Below are 18062 nucleotides of genomic sequence, written 5' to 3'. Positions count from 1 at the left end.
ATTATTATTTTATTTATTTATGTAGATTCTGAGCCTCACATAGAGCTCACAATATACATTTTTTCCCTATCAGTATGTCTTTGGAATATGGGATGGAAATCCATGCAAACACGGGGAGAACATACAAACTCCTTGCAGATGTTTTTTTTTGCCCTTGGAGGGATTTGAACACCAGGACTCCAGCGCTCCAAGGCTGCAGTGCTAACCACTGAGCCACCGTGTGGTCCCGCTGGCTTTATTTAAATTAACAATAAAATGATGGAATCTGTTATTTGTTGCTCATCTTGGGTTGTACAGCACTCAGCACTGTAATAAATTTATAATAATAAATTTAATTTATATAGCGCCAACATATTCCGCAGCGCTGTACAGTTTGTAGGGTTTGAGTACAGATAAAAAGATACATTACAAAGAAATAGTCACTTCACACAAAGGGACTGAAGGCCCTGCTCGCAAGAGCTTGCAATCTATGAGGTAGAGGGGGTGAAACAAGAGGTAGCAGGGGTGGCATCGGAGGTAGCATTGCTTATACAGTGGTCAGAAAATTTTGTAATAGAGGATACTGTCATTACACAAACATAAAACTTTATGAGCCGTTACCAGTCGTGTCCTTTAATGTGCAGAGGATACCTGGATGTATAAAGTTAATCTCAAATGGCATCATATTGTGTGGGGTAATGTGGGAGTGTGAAGGGTTTACATTAGGAATTGTGATAGGCCTGTCTGAAAAGATGCGTCTTTAGTTTGCACTTGAAGCTGTAGAAATTGGGAGTTAATCTGATTTTCTGGGATAGAGTATTCCAGACAAGTGGTGCAACCCAGGATAAGTCTTGTATACAAGCATGGGAGGTTCTGATAATAGAGGATGTAGTCTTAGGTCATTGAGTGAGCGGAGAGCACGGGTTGGGTGATAGACAGAGATGGGAGAGGAAATGTATGGAGGTGCGGCATTATGGAGAGCCTTGTGGATGAGGGTGATGTTTATATTCTGTAATGAATAGGCAGCCATTGTAGTCACTGACTCAGACCACAGGCATCGCAGGATACTGTAGTACTACATTTTATGCCAATCTCTTAAAAGGAATAGAAAACCTAGAGATGCAAGGACACCTATGGGTTAATTTACAAATTCCTTCTACATAGTTATAGAGTTCCTATAAGTCAGCAACATACATAACCCAATATTACATAAATTTAATGTTCTAAAACACCAGAAAAAAGTATATTTTCTTCCCTTGAAAATGTATATTTTTCATCTGATGAGAAATAGAGGACAGACAGCCATATTTCAGTATAAGCAATGCACAGTACAAGAGCTGATCTACATATGTGCAGCAGAAGTGAGTGCTATATGAAGATAATAGAATAGTAGATGCTTGCAAGCATTTTATTTCATTCCCTGTATGTAACGTGACGGAAGAAAAAGCACAAGATCTGCTCTGAATGTAGCGCAGCAGGGAAGAGGAAAGCATGGACCTGCCTGTATAGAATAACAATGGCTTTATATTCCATTCTTCATAACACAATCCAGGAAATGTTTTCAAGATAAGGAAACAAAATACAGCAGGATTGCAGAGAGCACCATGGACGTCACTGTCAGCAATAGCGCAAGTGGAGGGGGATGATGACTGACAAAATTGACAAGAAAACCTGAACCTCTTGTACCTCTTAACTATGCACTTATTTACCCAATTATGTCTGTATTGGTGATTTCAGCTGTTATCTTGCACTTTCCATGTGTTTGCCACTCAACACTATACAGTATCTACGGTATATCTGTGTGTCGGACCACATAGGTATACAAAACACCCCCATTTATCAAGACAAGATATCCATTGATAGATTTTCCATTTACGTATATATCTCATGTAAGGTACACTTGCGTCTTTTTTGAGAGGACCACTCCTGTAAAAGAGCATATATACCTGAATTTTTTAGAAATATCCTGAAGATGTCACCACTTTTCCATGTATTTGTTTGGTACAGCAATCTATTCATCTCCTTTATTGCTTATCACCACATTGGTGGCCCATTTTCTGTAGCGTACAATATAAACTTCTCACTCTCATCCACAAAGCTCACCATAGTGCTGCATTGTAAGGAGATGAAGTTTAACCTCCTTGGTAAAGCAACCTTAGGTGGGGGACCATCAATATCCAACATTAGCATCGGTTACTAGTAGGGTTGAGCGATCGTGTTTGGAAAAGATCGGTGATTATTTCCCACAATGCTTTGCTACTGGCCAAGCATTGTGGGAAAAGCTAACAATGTTAGCCTTCACACTGAGTATTGTATACTCAGTGTGAAGGCTCCGCTGCAGTTCCATAGGAATGAATGGAAGCAGCCGGCACACAGCCTTAACCCCCTGCGCGCCGGCTGCATCCATTTATTCTAATGGGAGACTAGCTAACATCTCTAGTAGCCACTTACCTGCAGAGATGGCTGGTCTGGTGCCCAGTGTTCTTGTTCTTCTTCGCCTCGCTGCCCCCGCCTCCCAGGTTAGTGTTAAAGAGCTAGGAAGAAGGCGAGGCTTGTGGCTTAGGAGAGTCTGGACGGGTACAGGGCACGGAAACGTGACATCTCCCCTCCCAGTACCCGCCCACACTCTCCTAACCCGCCCACACTCTCCTAACAGGGCAGGCAAGGGGCAGCAAGGCGAAGAAGAATGAGAACATCGGGCACCGGACCAGCCATCTCTGCAGGTAAGTGGACACCAGGGGGGACACCAGGGGGGACTAAGTAGCCAGACTATTAATAAAAAATCCTCTGGATACTTAGTGATTAAAAAAAAATCACTACACAGCGTGGATTCTAATAATTAAAGCGTTCAATTGTTCGATTCCATGCTGTATAGTGAATAGGATTGTTTTTAAAATCGGATCTCCGATTAGTAAAAAAAATCCCATGGACTTGCATTGGGATTGGAATTGGGATCGAGATTGGGTGAAATGAAATGAAAAATAATCGGAAATCGGATTTCAAAATCCATCCTGAAAAGTCAAGATCGGTTCAACCCTAATTACTAGCCGTCGGACACTGACGCTAATGTGAACCCAGCTTTACTATTCAGCTTGACTCTACTTTAGCTTCCCCATTATTCCTCAGACCCTTTTGTCCTCAGCTAATAGTGAAATGCAAGGTCAGTGCACTTTCCATCTATACATACAGATAATGTCTGGTGACCTGCTCACGCAGCTTTATTTGTGTTACCCAGATGGCTGGACCATTGTACAAACACTTTTACCACTTGTGTCATTCCTTCTCCTTATAAGAAAATTCCTTGCTCAAGTAAATAAAGTAAAACATATATACATTATGTATTCCCATATCCAAATATACCCAAACTAACTACAATCCTATAAAATTATTTTTCCTATACGGTCAACCCAACATTGTATCTAATAAAGGACATCTGGCCCTGTTTTGGACTTTTTTTTTTTAAGGTGTAAAAAAATTATATATGGTATCACCATAATCATACTAACCTAACCCGCAGAATACAGATAACATGTCATCTTGACTGCAAAGTATATGCTGTAAATATCAGAGATTCTCCAGTGCTATATGCATCCTTTCACAAAGTGAACTGCCATACATATGTATTCTACATTGAAACACATTTCCTGTTATGGTGAAGAGCTATCAGTGCCGTTACTGTAGCTCTTCAGAGTCAGAAGGGCATTTCTGACAGTCTGTGAGGAACACTCTTCCTAACCTTAAAGTCCATACTGTACTGTCAGAGGAGGTGTTCCTTACCGCCCAGCCATGACTCTGAGCTGTGACTCCATAGACTAGTACTGGGGGTTGCGTTACTCACAGCTTAGAGCCATGGCACCTCTATTCTATGTTTTGGTATGATTCTGGGGATATCAAATTTATATAGTTTTGTTTATGTTTTAACCCCTTAAAGGGATTTTATCACTAGAATATCCTTTTTAAACTAAATACACTTAGGAATAGACTTAAGAAAGGCTGTTCTTCTCTTATCTTTGCTATTCTGATCCAACTCGCCGTTCCTGAGAAATATCTTCTTTCTTCCTTATGTAAATACGTTTTCTTGCAGCACTGGAGGCGTTCACTACACTCAAACAGCACTGGGGGCATCCCCAGTGCTGCTTAAAAACTCTTCAGCGACGCCTCCATCTTCTTCTCTGGACTCCATCTTCTCTGTATTTATTAGACCCCGTAGATGTCTTGAACCCCAGAAGGTCTGACCACTAATGCATTGCATTGCAAAATATTGGCGCTTCTATTACAGGCTGCATCGAGCAGCCTTCAGTAAAAGTAATTCAGAGACATGCCTGGGAGTTTTCAATAGGCTGTCATGGCAATGGATCGCTGAATACAGGCTCTGTCACTCCTCCCCAAAATGAAGATTGCTGCGGGCACTGATCCTGGGCATTAGCACTAGGTCTTTGCTGAACGGCCGCAATATTTAAATACCTAACATCCATCATACTATTACATTGGATGTCAGGAAGGGGTTAAAGAGATTTTGCCATTAAGGATAGTTATTCCCTATCCACAGCATAGGGGATAAGTATCCTATCACTGGGGGTACAACCGCCAGGTCTCCCACCAATCATGAGAACGGGTAACCAGAAGCGCCTCATCCCTTTTTGTTCATGTAATGTTTGATAAGAAGGACTATTCTTGTATGCCCACCTATATGGTTTTTAGGCATCTCTGTACTTTTTCATGTAATTTGATTTTGTTGAATTCTGGTATTTGCCATTTTATCATAAAATGTTCTTAACCTATATGGGTCGATAATCTTTCCATAATTGCATTCCCTTCCTTCAAATTACTATTGACTTGGGACTAAACAGTGAGCTTTTGGTCAGCTCTAGTACAGGCAATAATGAAAGAAGCTTTTCATAGCAGTGTTAACAAGCAGCCATTATATTTTATTAACTATAATTTTTTTTTTTTTTTTACTTCTTGCCTGGAAAATAAGGCTTTATAATATTCAGCTTTTTCTGATTAATTCAAAGGAGGAAAATTGCACCAAATATGGTTGACAAATGCATAATGTAATTTCATAAGAGAAAGTAAAAAAAGGTATTTCCGTAGTTTCAGTAGCCTTTTGGGTCATAAATAAATAGTTAACGTCGCTGTGTCAATATGAGTAATACTAAATTGTTAAGTCCATATACAGCAAACCCCAAGTTCCAATTAAAAATTCACACTGTGTGAAGGCTTTTCCTCCCAAGAGTTACTGTTTGCCTCAGTACATGCCCATGTCTCATCATTTAAGGCTAAGAAGTAAATATGTGTCAAACTTGATATTTCATGGGACTGCAGTCTGGTTTCCAGACATCCCTCTTAGCATCAGAGCCTGTGTGATAGTGTCATGTCCCTGTCAGTCAGTCTGTGCTCCATCTTTATTATGCTGTTTTTGCTTTTAGATGTTAAAACTAGAGATGAGCCAACAGTAAAATATTCGTTATTCGATTCGAATAGCCGCTCAATATTCGACTATTTAAATGAATATCGAACCCTATTATAGTCTATGGGGAAAAATGCTTCGTTTCAGGGGAACTCACAATTCGACTCAGGAGGGTCACCAAGTCCACTCTGACACCTCAGGAAATTATGCCAACACTTCTGCAATGCAACTGGGATAGCAGGGGAAGCATGTCTGGGGGCATCTAACAAGCCCAAGTCACAGTTTTACCCCACCATCACAGCCTATCAACTACACACTTTCCACTGTCAAAAAAAAAAACTATCAAAGTGGGAAAATACCTGGAAACCTTCTTTCCTTCCCAATTGGATGGACAGAAACCCAAATTTGACATTAAAGAAACCTTACCAAGCACCCCTTTAAATCACGTTGCCCATGACAACCACACATGGAATAGGCAATGGGAAATCCAACAGTATCATTGTGGATGTGTGTGTGTGTGATGTGGCCCATAATCTGAGCTACCAGCAGAGATTGAGGTCCTTTAGGTGACTTCAGCCTCTTACCAGCAGAGTTTTAGGCCCTTTAACTTAGTTCAGCCTTGCGCCAGCAGTTTTTTGCCCTTTGGGTGAGTTGAGCCTTGCACCAGTAGAGTGTTAGCCCCTTTAAAATCGTTAGCCCCTAAAACGATGGTTCCAGAACCATCACTCTCATTGTGTGGAATTGATGCAATGGATTGGACTGAGGACCCAGACATTGACCATGATTTTTACTGTGAAATTGATAACATTTTGGCATCAAGTCCTGGGGTAACTTTTATTTAGAGGACCGCAAAGGTGGAGAATTGGCTGCAACCACTTCTACCGGTAATGGTCCTTTAATATCGGACTCTACATTACCTCTACAGGGTTCTACTCAGGTGTTAATAGTCCAAACAACATACTCCAGTACTTTAGATGTAGATCAGAAACCACTTTCCATTCCGACACCAGATTTAACCAAGCTTCATCATCATCGTCATCATCATCCTGCTGAGGTGGAGCCACTAAAGGAAACCTTGCCTTCCAAGGCATGTTCTGGAGCTGTGAGTGAGCCAAATCTAAACACAGAGTCCTTTGGAACTGAACAAAATTCACCAGCAGTATTTTTGGCCCTTAGGGTGAGTTGAGCCTTGCAGCAGCACGTTTCCCGTAACATCAAGCGGGCCCTAAGTTCTGCGCTAAGTTGCACAAAGCTCCACTTGACCACCGACGCATGGACAAGTGTATGCGGCCAGGGACGCCACATCTCAATCACGGCACACTGGCTGAATGTAGTTGAGGCTGGGACTGGGTAACAAATTGTGGCGGCCTGCCTTGTCTCCCCGCCCAATATTCCTGGCAGGAAACACCAACCTCCTCCTTCTCTGCCATTAAATCGACGCCAGCTATGAGCTGGAAACGCTGCAACACTTGCGTGGGGAGACGTCAGCAGGCCCTGCTGAAGCTAATCAGCTTGTGGGACAGACAGCTTACTGCCTCTGAGGTCAGGGATGCCATCCTGGATGATATGGCAACGTGTTTTTCGCTGCTGCACCTGGGGCCAGGCATTTTATGTCGTGTGTGATAATGGACCGAACCTGGTAGCGGCTCTCGAGCTTGCCAGCCTCCAACACAGTCCATGCCTGACCCACGTTTTCAACTTATTGGTGCAACGGTTTTTAAAAACGTACCCCAATTTATACAAGCTACTTGTTAAAGTGCGGCGCTTGTGCGCCCACTTTGGGAAGTCTACAGTAGCTGCTGCTAGCCTCAATACACTCCAGCAACGCCTATATCTGCCTGAACCACCGGCTGTTGTGCGAGCTCACCACATGCTGAAACCCTAGATACCATATGTCGAGCAGGGTGTGTGAGCAGCAGAGACCTTTGATGGAGTTCCATCTCCAAAACCCAAGGGTTCATCAACATTAGCATGCACTCATCGCAATTCCTGATATGACAGCTGCATTAAGCAGGGTGCAGGGTACAACGCAGACCAGGCCCGAGCATCAGGAACAGGTGTTACAATGGCTAGCAGATAATGCTTCCAGCTGCTTTTCCACCAGCCAGTCAGCCACTATCTGCAGTTGTATTCATACCCAAGAGTCTGCCCCTCCTTCCTTTCAAAATGCCCAATCTTACTAACAGATTCATCCCACCCTTGCCCCCTCCCAGGATCTCTTTTCAGGTCCTTTTGCTGTCTCTCCCTCTGTTGAACCAATTCCCAAATCGCAGGAGCTACCAGACGACTTTGTGTGTCCTGATGCCCAAAAACTGGAGCATCCGCCATTTCCTACCAATTTTGTGCTTGTGGACCCACAACCAGCGTTTCTGGGCCTCAGTGATGATGACGAGGCACAGTTACCATCAGGGCAAGCTGTGATTATGTGCAGTTTGCAGTAAGGGGAGAGTGAGCAATGGGAAGAGGAGTTGGTGGACGACGAGGCCACTGACCCGACATGGACAGGGGTGATGTCTAGTGGGGAAAGCAGTGTAGATGTGGAGGCAAGCTAAGCAGGAAAAAAGGTGGCTAGAGGCAGAGGCATGGACAGGGGTGATGTCTAGGGGGTAAAGCAGTGTAGATGTGGATGCAAGCGCAGCAGCAAAAAAGGTGACTAGAGGCAGAGGCCTGTCCAGAGGCAGCAAGGCCAAAGATTTTCCGTGTACTAGCCACTCGCGCAAAACTCGCCCATGTTGGCAGACTTATGTGAGATCTCTTGTCTTTGTGTCTTTGTGGAGTCCACCAAGAGGGTCAGCTATGACGACGCATTCGTGAGTGTAACAATCCCGCTCCTGTGTGTGATGCAAGAATCCCTCCTCGCCATCAGGGATAACGCATTGTACGCTGAGGAGTCGGGCATAGGAGCAGAACCATCCCAGCAGGATAGTCAGTGCACAGTCCTGTCAGCTTCACAGAGTATATTTATGGAGGAAGAGGAGGATGACAAAGTGGCAGATGATCTCATTGTCACACAGGAGGCTAGCGGCACCCCCTGGCCAAACTACCGCCACTGAGGGGCCTAGTGTCACCAGGAGGAACAAGTATAGGCACATTTTGCGGGAGTACCTGGCCGACCCCAGCCCTGTCCTCTCCGATCCCTCTGCGCCCTACACTTATTGGGTCTCCAAGTTGGATTTGTAGCTGGAACTTGTGCTATACGCCTTGGAGGTCCTTTCCTGCCCTGACGCCAGCGTGCTATCGGAAAGTGTCTTCAGCGCAGCCAGTGGCATCATCACGGATAAGCACAGCCAGCTGTCAGCTGACAGTGCTGACCGGCTGACTTTAATCAAAATGAACAGCCAATGGATAGACCCATCAGTTACATGACAAATTTAGTGCGGTTTGCACACTTTGCAAGTCTAAACTGAGTAGGGGCACTGAAAACAGCAACCTTACCACCTCTTGCTTGCGCTGTCTTTTGGAAGGCAAGCCCTGGGCTCAGTGGGAGAGAGCAAACACAGGACAATCGTCGCCCGGCATTGCTGACACTGCCTTTTCCACTGTTTACAGTGCTGGTGCTGCAGTCCAGACCCCCAGCCTGGACACCTACACATCTGTCTCTGACACTTTCGGGAGTTCAACCCCATCCGCCCTTTTTGCCTGCACCATCGTGCACCTCTTTCCAGCCACTCCCCATCTCCCAGGCAATTCATTGCAGGCAGAAGTACAGCCCACATGCCCACCCACATGCCCAAGCCTTCAACAGCCTCATGTAAAAACTTCTGGCCCTGGAGATGTTGGCGTTTATGCTTCTGGATACTCAGGCCTTCCGTCACCAGATGGCAGCTGTGGCACCTCGCTATGCTGGGCCTAGCCGTTACTACTTCTCTTGGTGTGCTGTCCCCGCCTTGCGCCTGCACGTGTTCCATAACATCAGTCGGGCCCAGAGTTCCGTGCTTTGTTGCAAGGACCACTTGACCACTGACGCATCGACAAGCACCTGCGGTCAGGGATGCTGCTTCTCTTTAATGACAGGCTGGGTGAATGTAGTGGAGTCTGGGCCCGGGGTGCAAACTGGGGTGGCCTATCTCCTCTCCCAGCCCAAAATTCATGGCAGGGGTTCTCTGAAAGCCTACTCCTGCGGGCAACCTCGACCCCAACTACGAGCTGGAAACGCTGTACCACTGGCGTGGGGAGATGTCAGCAGGCCGTGCTGAAGCTCATCAGCTTGGGGGACAGACAGCACACTGCCTTCGAGGTGAGGGATGCCATCCTGGATGATATGGCAATAAGGTTTTCCCCGCTGCACCTAAGCCCAGGCATGTTTGCTTATGTGATAATGGCCGAAACCTGGTAGCAGATCTGGAGCTTGCCAGACTCAAACATGGTCCACACATGGCCAACGTTTTCAACTTGTTGGTGCAAAGGTTCTTTGAAACCTACACCATTGTGCCTGATTTACTGTTCAAAGTGTGGCCATTTTCGTAAGTTAAAAGTAGCCTCTGCTAGGCTGAAAACATTAAGAGCACACTGCTGTCATCTTCGCACCGTTGGCTGGCGGAGGAAGACGAGGGGGATGAAGTGGCATTTCATGTCACTGTCCCACACGAGGCTTGAGGGTGAAGTTCAGTGCATCCCATTGCTTCAGCACGGATGGTGTGAAGGGGAGTGTAAAATGGAGGAAATGGAGAGTGACCCTTACAGTTGGGGGCAGCAAAGTCATGCCTAGTGACACACTGGCACACATGGCTGACTTCATGTTGGGTTGCTTTTCAAGAGACCAAGGCATATTTCACATCATAGAGAGCAAACAATACTGGATTGAACAAAAAATTGGATTGAGCTTATATAGCATGACTGAATTGTTGTGTATCACACTTACCGTATTTTCTGGACTATAAGGCGCACATAAAAACCTACGATTTCCTCAGAAATCGTAAGTGCGGCTTATAGTCCGGTGTACCTTATATATGGATGGAAGCGGCGGCAAAGTCTGCGTGCCGCTTCCATACATACATAAAAGGCACCGTAAGGGTGCATTCACACTACGGAACGCCGGCGTGTATCACAGCCGTACACGCCAGCGTTACAGCAGGGCTGCCGGACACTTCCTATTCATTTCTATGGGAGCCGGCACGCGAGCGCTCCCCATAGAAATGAATGGACAGACACTTCCCATTCATTTTTATGGGAGCCGGCATGCGAGCGCTCCCCATAGAAATGAATGGAAAAAAGCAGTCCATTCATTTCTATGGGGAGCGCTCGCATGCCGGCTCCCATAGAAATGAATGGGAAGTGTCCGGCAGCCCTGCTGTCACGCCAGCGTGAAACAGAACGTGAAACTTACCGAGCGGTGCAGGGCGGGCGGGCATTCAGGCCTCCTCTTCCTCCGATGTCCTGACCACTTCCTCCGGCGCTCGCGAACTGATAATGGCCTGGGCGCATGCGCAATATCATAATGCTTCTACTACGGGTACTGCGCATGCGCCCAGGCCATTATCAGTTAGTGAGCGCCGGAGGAGGAGGACGGAACATCGGAGGAAGAGGAGGCCTGAATGCCCGCCCACCCTGCACCGCTCGGTAAGTTTCACTTTCTGTTTCAGGGTTTTATTTTAAAACGGGGGGGTAGTTTAATGTAACTTTTACGGTTGGGCTCTATCAGCATGATTTTGCTGATAGAGCCCCTCCTCGCCTGCCGAGCACTTCCAATAGAAGCGGCTGGCACGTGGGGGGTTAAGCGGCCGCTGGCAAAGTCTGCCTGCCGCCGCTTTCAATAACATATAATGCACACCGGACTGCGCCTTATAGTCCGGTGCGCCTTATATATGCACTGAGACGGACTATAAGGCGCTCATGGGCAATGCGCCTTATAGTCCGTAAAATACGGTAGCTTTTGGGGGTAGACAATTAAAAATTGGGTTGAGCTGATATAGCCTGATTGAATTGCTGTGTCTCCCACTTAGCTTTGGGGGGTACTGCATTAAAAACACTTTTGACCATACATGGCCTGACTGGCTGTGTCTCCCACTTAGCTTTTAGGGTATAGCATTAAAAAGCTGGATTGAGCTTTTATAGCGTGACTTAATTGCTGTGTTTCACACATAGCTTTTGGGTGTGGACCCTTAAAAATTGGATTGAGCTGATATAGCGTGACTGAATTGCTGTGTATCACATTCAGCTTTTGGGGGGGTAGACCCTTAAAAATTGGATTGAGCTGATATAGCGTGACTGAATTGCTGTGTATCACATTCAGCTTTTGGGGGGGTAGACCCTTAAAAATTGGATTGAGCGTACATAGCCTGACTGATTTTCTGTGTCTCCCACCTAGGTTTTGGGGGTACACACCGTGGATATCTGGATTGAGCGTACATAGCCTGACTGTATTTCTGTGTCTCCCACCTAAGTTTTGGGGGTACACACCATGGATATCTGGATCGATCGAGCCTATATAGCCGGACCCAATTGCTTTGTATCCCTGTTTTCGGGGGACACCGCCTGGAAAGCTGGGTTGAGCATGTATCACTGGACTGAATTTCTCTGTATCCCTGTTAGGTGTTTGGGGGGGACACTGCCTGCCAAGCTGGGTTGAGCGTATATCGCTGGACTGAATTGCTCTGTATCCCTGTTAGGTGTTTATGGGGGGACACCACCTGCAAAGCTGGGTTGAGCGTATATCGACTCCTCTCCCTGCAGTATATAGCTCTGAAAATAACTGTTGTTGTTCTTCGGTTTTTCCCTGCCTATCTGAAGCTAATCCCTATCTAGCCCTCAGCAGCACGTCTGCCCCTATGTCTGAAAGCCAGAAAATGAAACGAAGATGGCGCTGGCTACTCTTATAAATCAGAGGTCACATGTTTTCGGCAGCCAATGGGTTTTTTCAATGCCTCCGTTGTCATAGTTCCTGTCCCACCTCCCCTGCACAGTTATTGGTGCAAAAAACACGCCAGGGAAGGTGGGAGGGGATACAAATTTTTACTGCGTTTGCTGCGTGGTATTCGATTGGAATTGAATACTTTGAGCGGCCTGATATTCGATTGCATACCTATTCGATCGAGCGGCGTTCGCTCATCTCTAGTTATAACCAATTTATGGTCACATGGAGACAAACAAGTACAGACCACCCTGATTCTATAGTGAGAGTCCGAGCAGGGCTGTACCTAGATAGTTCTTGTTGTTCTGATCGTCTTTGGGCTCTCCAAGCCATGCACTATTCCCAGTGTGTCTGCAGTATATTAAAATTAACTGGGCACTTTTCCTATAATTCAACCATTATATTAGGCTGATGCATAGCCTGGGTGAAATGCTGTATGATGAGTATCTGTGTAAAGTACAATTAGTGCACGGTGCCATGCCAGGATGAGCTGGTGACCCACCAGACTCAGGGAGCCACCAGGGAATTCACCTGTGGGTCCGTCTATCATGTATATGTAACGTCTCTGCCTGTTCGGGTGTCTCTGCAACACTCGCACACTATGCCGCAGGAGGAGTGTTCAGTTTGATTCCTTGCTTAGAGTTTTTTGTTGCTGTATCTGAACACTGGTCTATTACCTATTCTCTGTAATTTAATTTCCACCACACCCATCTCCTGCACTTTGTTTTCCTCTGTTCACCAAATAGTTAATCTTAGCCTTGCCTGTGTGATCGAGAGCCTATCTACCAATCTAGTCTGGGGCAGGTCCTGGAATTCCTATACAGTATACAGCTCATCAGCCCACACAGGTTTGCTGGCTATTCTTACTCTGCCCCTGCTATGCTCCTCTTTCTGCTACTATTGTATTACTGACCTCGAACCTTTGGCTTCCCTTGTGACTACTCTTTTGGATTCCAATTTTGTACTACTTTGTTTTTCTGGCTTTGACCCTTTCTTGCTGACTTCGCTTCTGTGTTATTCTGTGTGACACTTATTTTTTGCCGCCCAGTTGTCATCTGTCACCTAGGACAGTTCAGACAAGTGTGCAAGGACAGGGGCTGGATCGAGTTTATGACTCACTGTCTCTGTCTTCCGTTCTTCCTGGCTTTAGCAGCAGCATCACTGGGAAATTGCACAACTACACAACTTGCACAACTTCCCTTACAGTATATGTAGATTTATTTATTATGCTTACTTATATAGCGCCATCATATTCCGCAGCGCTTCACAGATGTTGACAGTCACTGTCCCATATAGGGCTCACATTCTACATTCCCTTTCAGTATGTCTTTGGTGTGTGGGAGGAGACCGGAGTACCCGGAGGAAATCCACGCAAACACGGGGAGAACACACAAACTCCTTGCAGATGTTGCCCTTGGCAGGATTTGAACCTAGGACTCTAGTGCTGCAAGGCTGCAGTGCTAACCACTGAGCCACCGTGCTGCCCATAATACATAGAAATTCATAATAGGGGATTTCACAGCTTATCTACTGTTTGACCTTTGCACAGATATCAGAGCTTTCCTAGAAAATTCTATCATAGAACTCAATAGGGTCTGCTCCAGACTCTTATGTCTGCGGTGCATGATCCTTTTCCAGGAAAAAGGGACAATGATTATTTTATGCTTAGTGGCGGCAGTTAAAATTGTAAGATTTTTTTTTTTTTTTTTTAAAGATAATTAATTACATAAAAAATTTAAAACATTACCAAAAATTCTTCAAAAATATGTTTAGCATGAAAATGTGATGTAAACAATAAGTTATTTTCTTGTGACTCGTTACTTTTAAGAACTAGTTTCTAGTAAAAACCAAGTCAGTACAATACTATGTTGTGCTAGAAAGGCTGTAATTCACAAAATAATGGGTGACCGCACATACATATACACACACACACACACACACATACATACATACATACTATACATATATACATATGGCATTACTTTGTGATAGAATAGCACAAACCAGTATTGTCTTGAAATGTTAACTTGTGATACACATATCTGGATATCTGGATGTATCCAGCAAAAAGTAACGGTAAGGAAGGACACATCTGTATGTTGATGTTCTTATTTTGTACATTAATCTTTCTACAATATCTTCCTCTTCTATTTGTATAGGGCATGCACACATAACTGATTTTAATATTGCTACCCTGGTCAATCAGGGTACGAAGATAACAACAGTTGCTGGTACAAAACCTTACATGGGTAAGTACAATATTCTGTCATCCATCTTTCTGTAATGATACATTTCTGTTTGCAGAGATTTTGTTGGTATCTTGGTTTCAATGCTTCTGTGGAGTGCATTCTAAGTATGTATAGATAGCAGTGTCACATTATTGATGCTGAAGGCCGTTTAATTATGCGCCCATTCCGAGAAAACTATTATGCTGAACTGGTACTTCACTTGTAGCATCTTCATTGCTGAGCCAGAATAGACTCACAAATCAGCTGAAGTGAAGCCAACCTGCTTATTCAAGATTTGTCTACTTTGTTTTCTTAGCCAGGTTTCATTAAATAATGCTGGGATCTACAGGCTGTGTACCAACATTAACATTATATTGATGAAAGACTCCGGACGTACAATGCGTGTAGCAGAGGCATGGAAGAGTTATTTTCCCGACAAATGAAATGTATTACTTTTCGTGATGATCACTCAGAGCCCTATTCCTAGAGCAGTATTCTCAAGCCCCCCTTTTCCTCCTCAATATTCCTCCTCAACATTCCTCAAGGATTGTGAGGAGGACTTTGAATAGAGAGGTGGTCAAGTATGGGCACTACTACTCTATGTCTAAGGGGCTGATGAAGTAGTTTAGTGCTGTACTTGGCCCTCTTTACCAGTCCCGTAGACTTTGAAGAGAATGGCAACGCACATGTTGGACTGCTGGTCTATTTAAGTCCTCCTGACTAGTGTGGAGATCAGTGGGGGTTTCGGCAGTGGCCAGAAGTTGTACATTTATCACCTATGCTAAAGTTATCACCTAATGCTATAGGAGCATTCTTGCCAATTTGCCATTCATGGTTCAATGCATGAATGGCATTGGGAGGGGAGGGGAGGGTGGTTGGGTATGGAGGGGTGGGGCATGTGTGGGGTGGATGCGTGGTAGGTGATTTGGGGTATAGTAGTCCATGGGGTCTCATCTTCCCCTCATTCAGTGGCAGGTGGACACGTATTGAGCAGCGATCTCCACAGTGGACTCCTCTTTTCCCGGTAGCATGTAGAGTTCCTCTTCTCATCTGCAGATGTGAAGTCTGGGATGTGGGCAGAGTCTTTGGAAGTAGACAGGCCTCACAGCTGATTATTTGCTGCAGTGTAGAAAAAAGTGGGCCTCGTCTTCTAGGGCCCCCTGGTTACAGTGTTCGCACAGTCTGTTCTCCCGAGGCTTGTATGTCTGCCTGTACTGCTCCATCTCCACCTCTAGGTTGTGGGCGCTCAATCTGTACCAGCTCAAGGTCTTTCTGTGTTTGGGATGGTGTATGTTCTCCAGGTAGGTAGCCATGGTGTAGTCTCTTTGTAAAAACTGGTACATGGTGAGTTTCTGAGAGTTACCTATTTCATTTCCCCATTCTTCGATATGCCGCTCTTTGATGCTTTCTATGACCCCCTTTATTTGGGCCTTGTTCAGGGCCTGTTGGGAGTTTTGGCTTGGCAGGTGGCTATGGCTTGGTGGGGAAACGTCAGGTTTGCTCAAGGCTTTGTGGCTTTGCCAGGCTTGGTGGTGGTAGTTGCCGGGGCTGCTGCCCTGAATCTGCACTTGAAATGATAGTGCCCTCTTCTGCATTGTGAGCCATAGGGGGAGCCTGCCTAGTTCTGCCCAACTTGCCATGTTGGTGGTGCTGCGATGGACATGGAGCAGATATTTGCAGAATGCCAGGTGGAAGGTCTCTCTTGGGCTGGAATCCCACTTTGATTAGTCTGGGTAGCTGGCCAGGCCCCAAACCTCACTGCTGTAGAGGAGAATCGGGTAGATCAGGGGTGGGAATCTTTGGCTCTCCAGCTGCTGTGAAACTATAACTCCAAACATGCTCTATTTACTTCCATGAGAGTTCCAAGAACAGCAGAGCAAGTATGCATGCTGGGAGTTGTAGTCTTGCAACAGCTGGAGAGCCGTACGTTCCCTATCCCTGGGGTTGCTGACTGCTTCAAATATCTTCAGCCAGACCCTCACTGGTAGTTTGAGGTGGTACAGTAGCCTTCTGATGGCACAGAAGGTTCTGCTAGCTTTTCCATACAGGGTTTCTATTGCTGCATTGAAGCTCCCTGATTGGTTTAGCTCCAGGTAGGTGTAGTTACTGGTTTTCTCTAGTGTGGAGTTGTTTAATGTGAGGTGGGGGATGGAGCCCTTCTTCTGGAATACCATTACTTTGGTCTTCTTGTAGTTGATGGGTAGTGACCATGTGGTGCTGAATTTTTCCAGTACTGCTAGGCTGTCTTGGAGGCCTCTCTCGTTGGGAGACAGAAGCAGGAGATCGTTGGCGTACAGCAGGAACTTCACCTTGCGGTTGTTCAGGAATGATCCCTGGTGTTGGTGAGGCCTCCAGGGCAGCAGTCACTTCATTAATGTATATGTTGAAGAGCAATGGGCTCAGGATGCAGCCCTGTCAGTCCCCCTGGGCCTGCTGGAAATATGCTATTCCCTTCTTCTTCACCTTCACACAGCATTGGTTTCTGGTGTATTCCGCTCTCTAGGAGTTTTAGGAGCAGACCAGGGTGACACACTGAGTTGAATGCCTTCTTAAAGTCCACAAAGCAGGCGAACATTTTGCCAATTCTGATGTTATGGACGTGGGTCTTGATGACGCCGTGGCCTTTTTGCTGTTCAGCCAAGCAATTCTTTCCTGTATGTCTTTTATGGTGATTGGTGAGTCCAGAGAGTTCTGGAAGTCTTTGATGGCCTCCTCCATGTCCCTCAGTTTTGTGGTTATCTGTTGTTGTTCTGGAGTTTGGTTTTCTTCAGGGATGTTTTTGTGGAGGTCTCTGAAGTATTTGAGACAGATATTGCCATTTTGGATGTGGAGGGAGTTTTTCTAGGGCTTTATGCCCATGTGGTGCCAGGTCTCCCAGAATGAGCTGTCCTGGAGAGAGTCCTCAAATTGCTGGATTTTGTGGGAGAGGTGCCTCTGTTTCTTCTGCCTTTGTATCACTTGCGTAGGTTGTTGTAGTGGTCCCTCACCTCCTTATTGTTGGGTTAAGACGACCACAGCATCAACTTTTCCCAATGAAGGATTAGTTGTGCCAAAAAGTACTGTGCTAAATCCGACTGTAGACAATCTCGCTTTATTTGAAACACACCAAAAACTTTAACGCACAATGCTTGTCAGAGTGTTTTGGGGAATTGCACCCTCAAGTGATAATTACAGAGAAGCAACCAGAGGGTTCTGTGGGCACAGTTGGGGAGAAGAGAATCTCCGAGCCAATACTGGAGCACATAGAGTCCCAGAGATCACATGCACATACAATAATCCACAAGGCGATCCACAGGTGAAAAGATAAATCCCAAGAAATGAATCCCAAACCGAGAGGTGGCGATGTCCCGGGCGCACCCAGTTTACACGCAGTAGTGCTCCTCTCCCATCCGGTCACCGTGCCCTGTACATCCACATCTACTTTTTCCATAGTGGGAGGAGAACTCTGATCAACAGGAAGGAGTGAGACTGTCCATGCTTCTTATCTTATGACTTCCAGCAAATCCACAAGCATACAGTGCAGAGCCCTATTCACACTCAGACATCCAGCGGCAGCGCTCTGTTATTAAGTGTTAGGGTCCCTGGTTCCGGACTG

The 18062-nt window shown here is 45.6% G+C and overlaps 1 protein-coding gene across 1 annotated transcript in view; it reads left to right on the top strand.

The window, feature by feature from the left end:
* Positions 1-18062, top strand: part of STK32A (serine/threonine kinase 32A) — a 151471-nt gene that overhangs the window by 92565 nt on the left and 40844 nt on the right. The window contains exon 7 of the mRNA XM_075274726.1: positions 14399-14488. Coding sequence (XP_075130827.1) covers positions 14399-14488 — 90 coding nt within the window. The remainder of the gene's footprint in view (positions 1-14398; positions 14489-18062) is intronic.

The sequence above is a fragment of the Leptodactylus fuscus genome, chromosome 5 (assembly GCF_031893055.1).
Source record: "Leptodactylus fuscus isolate aLepFus1 chromosome 5, aLepFus1.hap2, whole genome shotgun sequence".
NCBI classification, from domain to species: Eukaryota; Metazoa; Chordata; class Amphibia; order Anura; family Leptodactylidae; genus Leptodactylus; species Leptodactylus fuscus.
This window is presented reverse-complemented; position numbering and strand designations above follow the sequence as displayed.